A 13,254-nucleotide genomic window follows, 5' to 3' on the forward strand; every position below is an offset into this window, starting at 1 on the left:
AGCACACTGGTGGCATCTTGCCTCTCTGTGGCTGTTGCCATCCTAACTTCTCGAGGACAGTGCCTTAAAAAAATCCTGTTCTTGACATCAGAACCCTTCAGTTAGCACCCACAGTTAAGTGCCAGAGGATTTGTTATGTTTCCCATGAAGCTTTTATACCTAATACTTTTTAAACGTTTGTGTATTTTCATTATTATCCCTTGAATACATAGTGTCTATTGTTTATATGGAAAATAGCCAACTAAAAATTACATTTTAGATTATTCTCAGGAAAACACATTTCAGAATTTTTTTATCAAAAACAAAACAATTTTTTTAAATCAAATACTTTTAAAAAGCTACCCCTGTATTTTTGTGTAATCATTACAAAGACAAGTATCTAATCTATATGTTATATATTTTGTGATTACATATCATATTTTTCTTTTAGGAAAGAAACATTTGAACAAGCTATACATACATATTCAAGACTGTAATATTTTAGGAAAAAGTCATATTAGACTTAGAAGAGCAGCAGGGCACCCTTGGGTTAACTGGAATTTCCTGCTATGGACATGTTCTTTCAGCCACTTGAGGGGATTACTCCTTGTTAGAGGACCTCCAGTCCAATACTAAAGTTTAGGAATATACTCTATGTTGAGTTAAGACCAGACTTAACCAAATCTAACTTTAATTTAATTAAACTTTAAATGATTTATCTCAAAAACATTCCAAAGTATTAGTTCAAATTGCACAATTAGTGACCCCAAATTCACAATTTTCTACATAACTACATTATGTTGGGTAATTTGAATAATAATAATAATAATTTGAGTAATAATAATAACATCAATAATAATAATAAAAGAAAAGAAAGAGATGTGAAGAGAAGAGGACAGTCCTTATGAAAACACTTAGATTTGTGACAGGGACAGGGACATCTATATTCTTGACCATATCTTCCAGGAGGCTTTCTGTAACATGCCATGATTAGATGATGCCTGAGGCTGATGTTCACCCTGCTAGAGAAAGCAGCTTCTTTCCAGGTGTCCTTTTGGGCTGGAATAAACCTGGAGATGCTGAGCTTTTCCCATTCAGTTTGAACTTCATCTTTGGGTATAGGTTCAGTTGAAGAAACGATTTCATGGATGCTGTGAAAAGACAGCTCTTACTGGAGCTCAGATGATGTTGCAAGGCCTAGCTAATAAACAGCCACCTGAGGGGGCTACTTCTTTCATATCTTTGTCCAGCCCCAGGGACCCAATTTATGGTGAAACATTCCTTCATTTTTTGGACAAATAACCATTTGCTCACCATCAGCCAGGCCCACTGAGACACAGTGGGAAGCAAAGTAGATATAATTCCTGCCTCTGGAGAGATGAAGTAGCCTAATGCAGAGGGTGAGTTGTACCTGCACATGTATTTTATTTCTCCCACGTGAAATTTTATTTTAAGTTTGAATTAATAAAAGGACGATTTCACATAAAAATCTAAACTTCTAGTTTCTCTTGAAAAATTAAAGGCTGTAGTCTCAGTAGCCCTAAACTTATGCAAAGCTACAAAGGGCTGCAGCCAAGTGGAGACTCAGCTCTTTAGACAAGCCTGTGCCCTGCTTTTCCACAGTCTCCACCACTCCTTATTGTCTTCCTATTACCTTGATGCTTTAGGAAACATGTGGAATTGTGACCCTTGGTTTATGGATTCTATGCTTGCTCTTTCAGATAATTTCTGTTGCCTGTGTCATTTGGATAAATTTAAAACTCTATGGCTCAGTGGTTGAGTGTCAACCTATGAACCAGGAAGTCACGGTTAGATTCCCGGTCAGGGCACATGCCTAGGTTTCAGGCTCCATTCCCAGTAGAGGGCATGTAATAGGCAGCTGATCAATGATTCTCTCTCATCATTAATGTTTCTAGCCCTCTCTCCCACTCCTTTCCTCTCTCTGAAATCAATAAAAACATATTTTTTTTAAAAAAACTGAGTTACTATTTTTACAAAATTCATCACTTCCACTTATTTTTATTTCTTGCTAAAAATTTTCAACACGTAAGGATAGATTATTTAAAGGCTTACATGAAAAATAACACAGAAAATTGTCTTAAAGGCATGGAGTTGACCATACTGTGCTTTCCATAGAGTCCAGTAGCCCAGATTAATGAGGAAAAGTAGTTGTTTTGCTTTAGAAATTAATTGGCAGGTGAGTTTGGAAGAACACAGTAGAATGATATTGTATGATTCCTTAAGTTTTCTAATTATTTTCAAACCCCTAGAAATATATACACACTTTGAATAATTATAAAGGTAGTGTTTGAACTTCTATGCTATAATTGTATTAAAATAAAATAGTACTCTTGGTCTCAAAAATATTTTGGAGATTAAAACATTAAATTCTCATAAACACATAATAAATACAGCTACACTGAAAAAAAAAGATAATTCATGAATTTGTTTTGGAATTTTATGTAGATTCTCAGATCAAAACATGCTAAATGAATGGCATCTAAATAAAGAATATAAGCAGTGTAAAGGCAAGGGAAGTAAGAGAGATAACAGAACAGATGGAAATAAAGGGATAATAAAGCCTGAGAAAGAAAAAAAGGGTAGGAAAATTAAAAAGCAAAGCTCAGAAGAGGTCCTGCAGCCTTTACCACCATTGGTCCACATCAGGGTCCTCAGGGCTCAGCCACGGCCCCTTCCTTCTTGTCCCACAGGATGTGGTGGTGGTGGGAGAGGAAAACTTCACCACCCCCTGCTACATTCAGCTGGATGCAGAAGCCTGCCACCTCCTCACAGAGAACCTCAGCACCTACACCCTGGTCGGGCAGTCCATCACCAAAGGGGCCGCCAAGCGCCTGAAGCTGGCCATCTTCGGGCCACTCTGCTGCTCCTCTCTAGAGTACAGCGTCCGAGTCTACTGTCTGGATGACACCCAAGATGCCCTGAAGGTAAGTGGCTCCTGCCTGACTTGCCCTTTTCACCTTCACACTGAAGGTTGGCTGTGCACACCTAGAGTAAGTGTGTGTGTGTGTGTGTGTGTGTGTGTGTGTGTGCACGCGCACGCGCGCGTCCCAATGTGTGAACACAAGTGTTTGGCCTCAAAAGATGCAATTATTTTTTAAAGAAATGAGACATTTCTCTAAGACCAGGCTGATAAATGAGTTGTTTCCACTACACTGATCCCTCCCAAGGGCTACTTTTGTTTACCTTCCTTGATTTTCTTTAATGAAAAATTAAGAAGGGAGAATTTGGCAAGGAGACCTGTGGATGGTAAATAATCTGCTTCCATGTTTATCGCAGCTGTGTTCTTCCTATAAAAGGAATTGGCATAATTGCTCACACTGTATGTTCCTCTTGTGTGCTACTGCATTTATATGCGTTCCCATTCTTTTTATGAGGAGTGCAAGGGAGAGGCTGAGCATTTGACAACAGGCTGCTGCTTTGCAGAATAAATGAGCTTAATACCTGGTGCCATTATTGCCATTCATTGTATCCCATTTGAAGCTGTAAAGGATGTAGTAAGCGCCTTTGGAGAAGTTAGAATCTAAAAGGAGGAATAAAAGAAGCATGCCAAGGACTAGGAGACAAGTCAGAGTGTGATAAATACCACAGATGAATGCAAAGTTCTATGGAAGTTCAAGAGAGGGAGGCATCATGTTATTTTAAGGAAATATGAGAAGCTAACATTTTATACTGGCCCTAAAGAAAATATGGTTTGACCAGCAATAATGGGGAAAAATACAAGATTTCTAGGTGAAGCGAACAGCTTAAAGAAACAGAGGGGGCAGTCAGTGAACACAGATTCTATTGGTGCATATTAGAATGACAGATGGGAGTTTTATTGGGTGAACCTTGACTGCCAGGTAGAGGAGCTGAGACTCAGTTTCTTGAGTTAATGGAGATTCACTGGAGAAATTTAAATAGAAGAAAGACATTATTGGAAATAGATGTTAAAAATATTAGTTTGATGTCTGTGGAAAGATAGAGTCAAGTTAAGAAGAAAAGCATGGAAGACCTGGGGTGATGACAGAGGCATGTGAAGAAGAGAATAGGTGTGGAAGGTCCTGTTCAGGTAGCTCTTGCAGGACCGGCTAACTAACACTGAATGCATGGAACAAGCCTGCCTCAAGTCACAGTAGCAAACCCAGGTGGTAGGTAGCAGCTCGGGGTATGGATATGATCCCTTTGCTTTGGGTGTATTGATTTTGAGATATGAATTAGATATCAGGACAAAAATGCCCAAGGCGTAGAAATATGGGTATGGCTCTCTGAACAGAGTAAATCCTGAGATAGAGACTTGGGAACCAATTGTATATTGATAGTTGTCATCCATGGTGATAAAAGGTAATATCAAGGGAGAGTAGAGGGAGAAACTAATACAAATAATAAACATTACTGAGCACTTGCTATGTGCTGGACAAGTTTCTAAATATTTTTTATTAATCCATGTAATCTTCACAACAGCCCTGTAAGATATCATTATCCCATTTTTAAAAAGTGCAATCCAAGGCACAGAAAGGTTAAGTAAGTTGCTCGAGGTCACACAGCTATTGAGTGTAGAGTACAAGCCTCACTCCCAGACATCTGGCTGCAGTCTGGACTCTCCAATCTTAAAGTGGGTTTCTCAGAGGGCCACTCCCTTGTCTAAATGCATGCAGCCCACAGGAGGTGAGTTTGACATGCTTGCCCTAGATCATAGGGACCAAAGGGAGCCCTGGCATTGCAAGGGAGGATGAATGGAAGCGTTCGAAGGAGCTTCTGAAGGATGAGCACCCAGAAAAGGAAGACGAGAAGTGGAAGAAAAATGTGTCAAGTAAAGCAATTTTTCTGAAAATCAGGGTATTTCCTTCTGGTGTTTCTATCCAGAGAGTATTTCTGGGTCATGAAGACTGAGTGTGGCAGGTTGGGTCCATGAAGAAAATGAGACAGTCAGTCACTGGATATATTTTTGATGGTTGAGCCTGTAGGAGTTTCTGATGTCGAATAAATGATGTGAACACACAGCTCAAGTGTAAAGCCTAAGGTTATTTCTTTTATATTCCTTGCAAATGTGATACTTCTAAGGCTCTGTCAGGATAGAAATCATCCTAGGCTTAAATTCTTCTTAGGGAAAAGTGTATTTGTAGAGGAGTCATGGGATCTGATTAAGGCGAATCTTTTTAATGATTCTAAGAAAAATCGTTGCAGAAGATCTACATCATACTTGAAATATTTGATACACGTATTTTGTATTCACACACATAGTTTTTATACTCAGGCACTCTTGACCTTTCTTCCCAACAGACACACACATATCCATGCAAACAAAATAATAGTCTATAAATAATTTTGATTATTTTAATTAGTGGTCAACACCAAGAAAGACTGATGCACAGGTTTAAGCCATGAAAACAACCCAAGAGCAGTTTGTGTTGTGGTCAGTGCTTTCCAAGTAGACATCTATAAATTCTCAGCATCTGGGGATCCAGCACTTAGCCTGAAACAAACATGAATAATGGATAAGGTGTCTTACACCTCATGGCCTTGGAATAGTGTAGAAATACCAAAATCCTAGTTACAGGTGAGCAGTCTAAGTTGGGTAACTTAACAAGGAGAATATTTGTTCAGCCACAACCAAACTGGAATTGGAAAATGGGGGCCGATAAACTCAGAAAAAGGCCCTTCATTACCTCAGTTATGCCTTTTTGGCACCCTGCCTGCCAATGTTCCCTACCAGTCTCTCTAATATATCCCTACTTCTCTATTGTCTGTTATCCATAAACACTGTCTTTTGCAAATACCTCCTCCTTCTTCAGCCCCATCCCACTTCTCACTTATGCTCTTCCTAAATCTGTAGTTCTCTATCCCACACATATAGGAATCAGGTGGGGAGCTTTAAAAAAGATTTGCTCCGGGATGCCAACCCAAAAGTTCTGATCTAATTGGTCTGGGTATTGGTTTTAGTTTGTATTTTTGTTTTCAGCACTTCCTGGATAATTCCATTGTGCAGCCAAGATTCAGAACTACTTTCCAAAACACTTTCACAGATCTTTTTGGAACTTTAATCCTATTAAGGACAAACTTTCCTACATCCTCAAATCATTCTCTTCCCCATTCCTTTACCTGTTCACATTAACTGCAACATGACATTTCTTACAATCCCTACAGTAGGGATGACACCCTCTAACTAACCGCAGGACCAGAGGGAAAAGTGCCAATTCTTCTCATACCCCATGACCACTTCTGGGGCATCGCTGTATTTCAGGGACTAGTTCTCTGTTCTGTTATTATTTCTTCCGTTACTCTGTTATTCATCACCCATTTTAGTTCCTTGGTGCAGAATACCCTAAATATATAGGGTGGGGCAAAAGTAGGTTTACAGTTGTAATTCATAAGTAACAATACAAGAGTAAACTCTGTGTTTCCCGTACTCACAACTGTAAACTTACTTTTGCCCCACCCTGTATATCCCCATGCTAGTAGAATTGCCTCATGGTGTTTTTTTCTACTCATTTTATTCCCAGAATCTTCTCAAATTCAAAGTCACCACGTAATCACAGTTCCTTTGCACAAATTTATTCTAGTAGCCTTCACATCATCCCATATTATCTATCCACCAGTGTGGACACACTGTAGATTTCATCCTCATTACAACCACACCCAGATCTCCATTTATGAAGCTGCTCCTTTCTGACCACAATCACATGACCTTCCATCTCTGTACACAAGGTGCAAGCAACTTCCCTTTGTTCTTAAGGAAGAACTCCCTCAACTTCTTGCAGTCTCCTGATCCACAAAGCCTTATCTGCTCACAGCTATATCTACAGGGAACTCACTCCCACTCTGAAATGTCTTACCGTCTGGAACTGCCGCAGGTTTTTCTAATTCCCATAGCTAAAGAGGACCTCCACTGAACGAGCCTTCAACTTCTACTTCCAGGATGTTGAGTTGCTCTAAAAATTCATAAATTGCTAATTGAGTCTATTATAATCTCAAGATATCTGCCCTTAAGTTTATGTTTTCCCCTGCTTCTCCACAATCCTTTTATCATTCCTATATATAATTTTTAAAAATATTTTTATTGATTTTTTTTTTAAGAGAGAGAGGAAGGGAGAGGGATAGAGAGAGAAAAAACATTGATGCCCCCTACCAGGGATCGAGCCCACAACCCGGACATGTGCCCTGACCAGGAATCAAACCAGCAACCTTTTGGTGCACAGTACGATGTCCAACCAACTGATCCACACAGGCCAGGCTCATTTATCGCTCCTGACACATCCGATTTCACAGAGCACTTCTTCTAAGTCTCTCCTGCTCTCTCCAAGTCCCTGATTTTATCACAGCCCCTTTGCGTTTCACAAAGACTCAACTCCTATTGAGCCACCCGAGGGATGCTCCCTCAGCTGCTGTCCTTTACCCTGGAAACCTTTCATTTCAGCCTCTTCGCACCTCGTCTGGGCTCTGATGAAAAGGAGCCCCACTTCTTTGTTTGTGCTTTAATTCTCTCCTTCCTCTACCACCTGCACCTCCAGCACAGCAAATGATGCCCCAAAGTGGGTCTCCCCAGACTTGATATTTTCTTATAGTTATTGCTGTGTACTGGGGATTCTTTCTGAATTGCAGAAACCCTCACAGATGCTGGACTAGGGCAGAGAGGGGAGCCCAGTGGAGCACGCCTTCTCAGGGCTAAGGACCCCACAGTCTGGAGAGCTACTGGAAGGAGATGATGTCTGCAGCTGAACATAGCCAGCATATGAATTTCCACTTATTATCATATGTGCTTATATTGTCCATGTGGATGGGGGTTGCAGGGACAAGACCACAGCATTAGTTTCCAGCAACCCTGCTGCATTCTTTTATCTTCCCACCCACCACTTTCACTTCAGCAGCTTTCATAACAATTTCCTAGAGTTTTGTTAAGCCTGAGGGCAAAAACGATCACCTGAAACTTAAAAGCTGCGATTTAGCAATTTGGAAGCACTGATGTAGAATTAGAATGCCGTCAGTGACTGCCGGAGGAAAAGGCAAGGCTGCTGGGAGACAAATGAATTCTTTCATACACCTTTCACGTGGGTTGTTGCTTTTCCCTGCTCATGTGCTCGAAGAAGCTGTGAGAGCCATGTGCAAGTTGAGTTCATGGAGAGAGATGAAGATGCTGAGAATCATGAGAGTAGTTTAGAACCAATTCCATAGAGGTCGCATCTATTGAAAAGGTTGTATTGGGTGTTACCACAGCTTTCCTCTTTCCCTCCTGTTCAGGTGATTAAATTAAGAATATTGGTGTTTTTCATTTCATTATTTGCAAAGACTTAAGTCCTAATGATAATAAACCAGAAATTAATAGAGAACAAGGTTATATTTGCAATAAGTTTAAAAACACTCCAGGAGAAATATTCATCTGCGTGAAAATAAGTAATTTCTGCCCTCCTTATCCTAATGGTATAATTTATGAGATTTTTTTTTCTATGTTAATACAGGGGTTTATTCTGAACTCCGAGTTTCAGAACCTAAAAGAGGAATTATTTGCATAAGAGCTGGGCAGTCTGAGATGGTTACAGAATTTCTGGCAAATGTACATGCCTATGCGACACAAACAAAGAAATGCGTATTAATATAAGCTGGCTTTCTTCATGTAGTCATTTGCTATGAGAAGAGTCTTCTTTGCATTGCTTTGTTTTTCACACACCTTACATTAGGCTACAGCTTTGGTACAGTAACTCTGTGAAATATCATATTTTGTTTAAAAAATGGGAAAAAAATAAAAGAAATACTGAAAATTAAAGAAAGTAGGAAATCCAGTTAAGGATTGTACGACACGCAGTTTTTTGGGCTGAATTTATAGATAGTCGGGTGGCCCATGAAAGGTGTTATTGTCATCCTGCGGGTGCTTTCCTCGCTAGTGTCCTTCTGACGCCCCCTCCGTGGCAAAACGTGACCTTACTGACTTCGGAACACCTGAGGCCCTGTCTCTTCTCCCACTCGCAAGGCTGGCCTTCTACTGAATTGGCCCCATTAACCATATCTTTTCTTTCCGTTTCCTCAAACAGCCTCAAAACTAACCTGATGTAATTTCAGGATCCTGGTCTCGGGGATTAAATTAATATATGCATACATGTAACACATGCATTAGATAACGTCAACAAAAAATGCGTTCAAGGTTACAAATGTGTTTTCCCTGCCGAGTATGTGGAAGGTTGTGGCGTGAAGGAAAGGTTGTGTCAGGCTGGCTGGCTCCATTGGTCCTGCCACTCTTAGCTCTGTGGCTCTCGTCATCGAACTTGAACCCTTTGGACAGTCATTTGGTCTGCATCAGGGACCCTTAGAAGATTCAAGGAGACCAAAGTTATTCAATTTCCTGGCACAGGATAGACACTTAATAATGTTAATTATCCTTAGGTGGGCAGTTAGATTATACTGGCGTTTTGAAGACAATGGCTCAATAAAAACATTAACTCTAATTGTGAGATGCAGGCTGGCAGGTCAGCCGTTCAGAGGCATGGATCATTTTTGTGCCTCCAAATGTACTCACCTTTGTCTTTTCATGAGACTTGGCCCTGGCCCTTGCCCTACCGTATATTCTAGAAATGACCTGCCATCTATACTAATAAAAGCCTAGATGGCCCTCGTGCCCTCACATCATCACAAGATGGCCACCCCCATGTCATCACAAGATGGCCACCACAAGATGGCCAGCAGGGGAGTGCAGTTGTGGGCCATCAGGCTGGCAGGAAAGCAGTTAGGCGTCAATCAGGCCAGCAGGGGAGTGGTTAGGGGATGATCAGGCTGGCAGGCAGAAGCAGTTAGGGGCAATCAGGCAAGCAAGTGAGTGGTTAGGACCCAGTAACCCCCGATTGTGAGAGGGATGTCCTACTGCCGGTTTAGGCCCGATCCCACAAACCGGCAGTTGGACATCCCCCAAGGGGTCCCAGATTGGAGAGGGTGCAGGCTGGGCTGAGGAACAACCCCCCCCCCCCAGTGCATGAATTTCGTGCACCGGGTCTCTAGGTTTGAATAAATTTTTTAAGAGATAGAGAAAAGGGGGAAGATAAAATAGAAGTTGTGGTGGGCAGGCATATCTTCAGTGCTCATGTTACAAAGATATCTACACACAGTGCTCTGAACCTGTGAATGTGTCACCTTACATGGCACAGGGACTTTGCAGGATTCTCCCCTAGAGCCTCCAGGAAAGAAGGCTGCCCCACCAACACCTTGGTTTTAGCCCAGTGGGAACCTGTGGCAGACTAACCTGCAGAAAGTAGGGTTATAAATGTGTGTTTTCCAAGGCCCTAAGTGTATGGTGATTTCTTACTGCAGAAACAGAAAATTAATTCAGAAATTTAAAAATAACGTGCTAAGGGTGAAAAGAAACACAAGATGACTTCAGAAATCCTAGAGCAACCTAAAAAGTCTTATTCCTGACACAAAGATATGAGAATCATCTTTCCTTAGAAGTATGAGCAGAGGTGGACAAGGGACACGGCCACCTCCCTGAGTGCTACCCTTTGGCATTTTTTTAAATATATTTTACTGATTTTTTTCAGAGTGGAACGGGGAGGAATAGAGAGTTAGAAACATCGATGAGAGAGAAACATCAATCAGCTGCCTCCTGCACACCCCCTACTGGGGATGTGCCCGCAACCAAGGTACATGCCCTTGACCAGAATCGAACCTGGGACCTTTCAGTCCGCAGGCTGACACTCTGTCCACTGAGCCAAACCGGTTAGAGTCCTTTGGCATTTTGTTGCACAAGCATCACAAGCCACCATGACCAGGACGGCTGGAAGGGGCAGCTCAAACCAAGCATCCGTGGCGGCGGCAGCTGTGGGAGCAGCAGGCAGAGTCCTGGAAACCGAGTGGCTTGCTGGGAAGTGTTTGCACGTGGTCACAGGAGCCCAGCCTTATTATTAGGGTGAAGTATGGCAGAAAAACTCAGGGGGAGAGCAGAGCTCCCCAGCATGAGCACTGGAAGAGTAGCATGGCCAGGCCTGATGCCAGCAGCGGTGACCAGAGCCAGGTGGGGGAGGCCAGGCTGGCTGACCGTCAGATGTTCCCGCAGCCAGCTTTGCAGCCAGAAGCCTGAGGCCAGAGGAGGAGTGGGCATGTGGGGAGCTGACAGCAGCGACCCTGGGAAGCTGGCGGGGAGCAGGAGGGAAGGATGGCACTCCCTCTGGCCTTTGCTTTGGAAGAGTGCAGGCCCATAGCTGTGACAGCGACAGTGGTGCCAGCTTTGGTAGCAAAGACAGAAATCCCTCATCCCTGAACGACAAGGACAGGTTTCAACACAGGATGGAAGAATGAATAGGAGCAAAGCAGGCTCCATAAAATCTGATGGGAGATGTGATTTTTTAGAACACCAGTCAGCACAATTTTTAAAGGTTGGTCTTTTGAGGTTTAACGGGCATGGCACGCTGAACAAACGTTTGCCAGGTTGTTCTTTGTGCCCCCAGAGCTCTGTGTCCATATGGCAGATGCATGGGAACGGTAGGCACAGGTCTGGAATGGCCCAACTCGGCCTTTGGTGCTTGGTCCAGAGCCCTGGACAGGGCATGAGTGTGAGTTCCTCTCCAGGGAGTGGTGCAGTCAGACCAAAACAGACTCCCTGGCATGCCAGGCTGGCCGCTGTTGCATTCACTGCCCCTTGCGCTCTCACGCTGGGGGGTGTTACTAGTGGTTTGCCCACAGTAGCTGCCTCCACCTGCTCAGGTCCTGGCGGGCTCCTTGGCAGCACTAAATACGGGCTCTGTGTTTCCATCAAGAATAAAGAGTGTGCAGGCAGATCTCAGCCAGACAATACCGAGAAAGAAGCAAGGCAAAACAAACACAGCCTTGATTTAACCTCCTCCAACCTTCTCTTCCAGACCACATTTTAATGAGTTACATGAGATTTAACCTTAATCTTGGGTGTCTTCCTTTCTCTAGCTGATACGATTTCTAATAAGAAAGGAAAGGAGTGATAGGAGAGATGTGGGAGGGAAGACAAGACAGAGACATAGAAGGAAGCTAAAGGCCAGATACCAGAGGAGGGACGTTTGTCTCTTGAGAAACTGGAAACTAAGGCAAGTGCCTCCAAGGGAGAGGAGGAGGCACAATGCAGATGCTGGTGCAGACAGGAGGCAATTCTTGAGCAGGGGGCGGTGGTCAGGGGTAAGTTTGTGCACACAGTGTGGAGCACAGAGCCAGGGCCCCAGCACCTCACAAGGTTTCTGGCATCAAGTCATTGCACGGCGCTCAGGCAAAGTGGTCATGTTCTTAAGTACAGGCTTTGTGGATCTCAGGGTAAGCAGCTCTGTCGCCTGGGGCTCTCATGCGCACTCAGTGAGACAGACACTTAGGGGAAACTGGCCTGAGCTGGGAAGGACCTGGAGGAGGAGGAAGAACAAGAGTGGCAGTGGAGCCCTAGCCGGTTTGGCTCAGTGGATAGAGCATCAGGCTGCGGACTGAAGGGTCCTGGGTTCGATTCCGGTCAAGGGTACATGCCAGGGTTGCAGGCTTCATCCCCAGTATGGAGCATGCAGGAGGCAGCCAATCAATGATTCTCCCTCATCATTCATGTTTCTATCTCTCACTCCCTCTCCCTTCCTCTTTGAAATCAATAAAAATATATTTAAATTTTAAAAAACAGTGGCAGTGGAGGCGGATATGGTCTAACCCAGGCAGAAATGCAGAGACCCGTTCTGGGGTAGGGAGACCCGAGTACTGGAGCTGTGGGGCTCCTCCCACTGGCCTTGCCCTGTCAGCCTAATGAGGGAAGAGCCTATCACCTCCAAGCCTGGGAGAGAGCCCTGGGTGCCGGCCAGAAAGGCTCCCTTTGTCCATCCAGCCTTTTAAATCAGCTTGGATTTATTGTGGCTCTTAAGTGGCCCAGGCTAATGGCTCGACATGGATAATGTCTTGGTTTAATTGGTTATTATGAAAGCTGCTTGTTTCTACTGTGGAATCCCTTGTCCTTGCCTTCCCTGCAATCCCTCATAGGTCCCCTGAATCAATACAGCCCTCCACCAGGGCCTGTTCTGGGCAGCCACGGCGCTGGGGACGCAGCCAGCTCACTGGATCACTCAGGTCTCCACGGGAACCCAGCTCTGACACACAGGGGCCTGCTCCTGGTAACGTTATGCCGCGGGTTCTAGTGTGCGTTACTGTGAAGCCATGGGCTAGCAACACCTCTATTGATAACTGGCCCCTGAGAGAGTGTTTCAAAAGTTAAATTAGAGGGTTGGAAATGGAACGAACAAAGAAAGTCAGTAAGTGACCTCTCCTACAGGGGCAGAGAGAGCAGGTCAGAGCAACAGGTAGAGGCAC

General features: G+C 43.6%; 1 protein-coding gene across 2 annotated transcripts in view; it reads left to right on the plus strand.

Annotated features, from left to right (window-relative positions):
• Positions 1-13,254, plus strand: part of UNC5C (unc-5 netrin receptor C) — a 399,186-nt gene that overhangs the window by 362,122 nt on the left and 23,810 nt on the right. For both annotated transcript variants that reach the window (XM_080644037.1, XM_080644038.1), the window contains one exon: positions 2,691-2,924. In XM_080644037.1, the coding sequence (XP_080500163.1) occupies positions 2,691-2,924 (234 nt within the window). The remainder of the gene's footprint in view (positions 1-2,690; positions 2,925-13,254) is intronic.

This window comes from Plecotus auritus (genome assembly GCF_963455305.1).
Source record: "Plecotus auritus genome assembly, chromosome: 1".
In the NCBI taxonomy this organism is placed as follows: Eukaryota; Metazoa; Chordata; class Mammalia; order Chiroptera; family Vespertilionidae; genus Plecotus; species Plecotus auritus.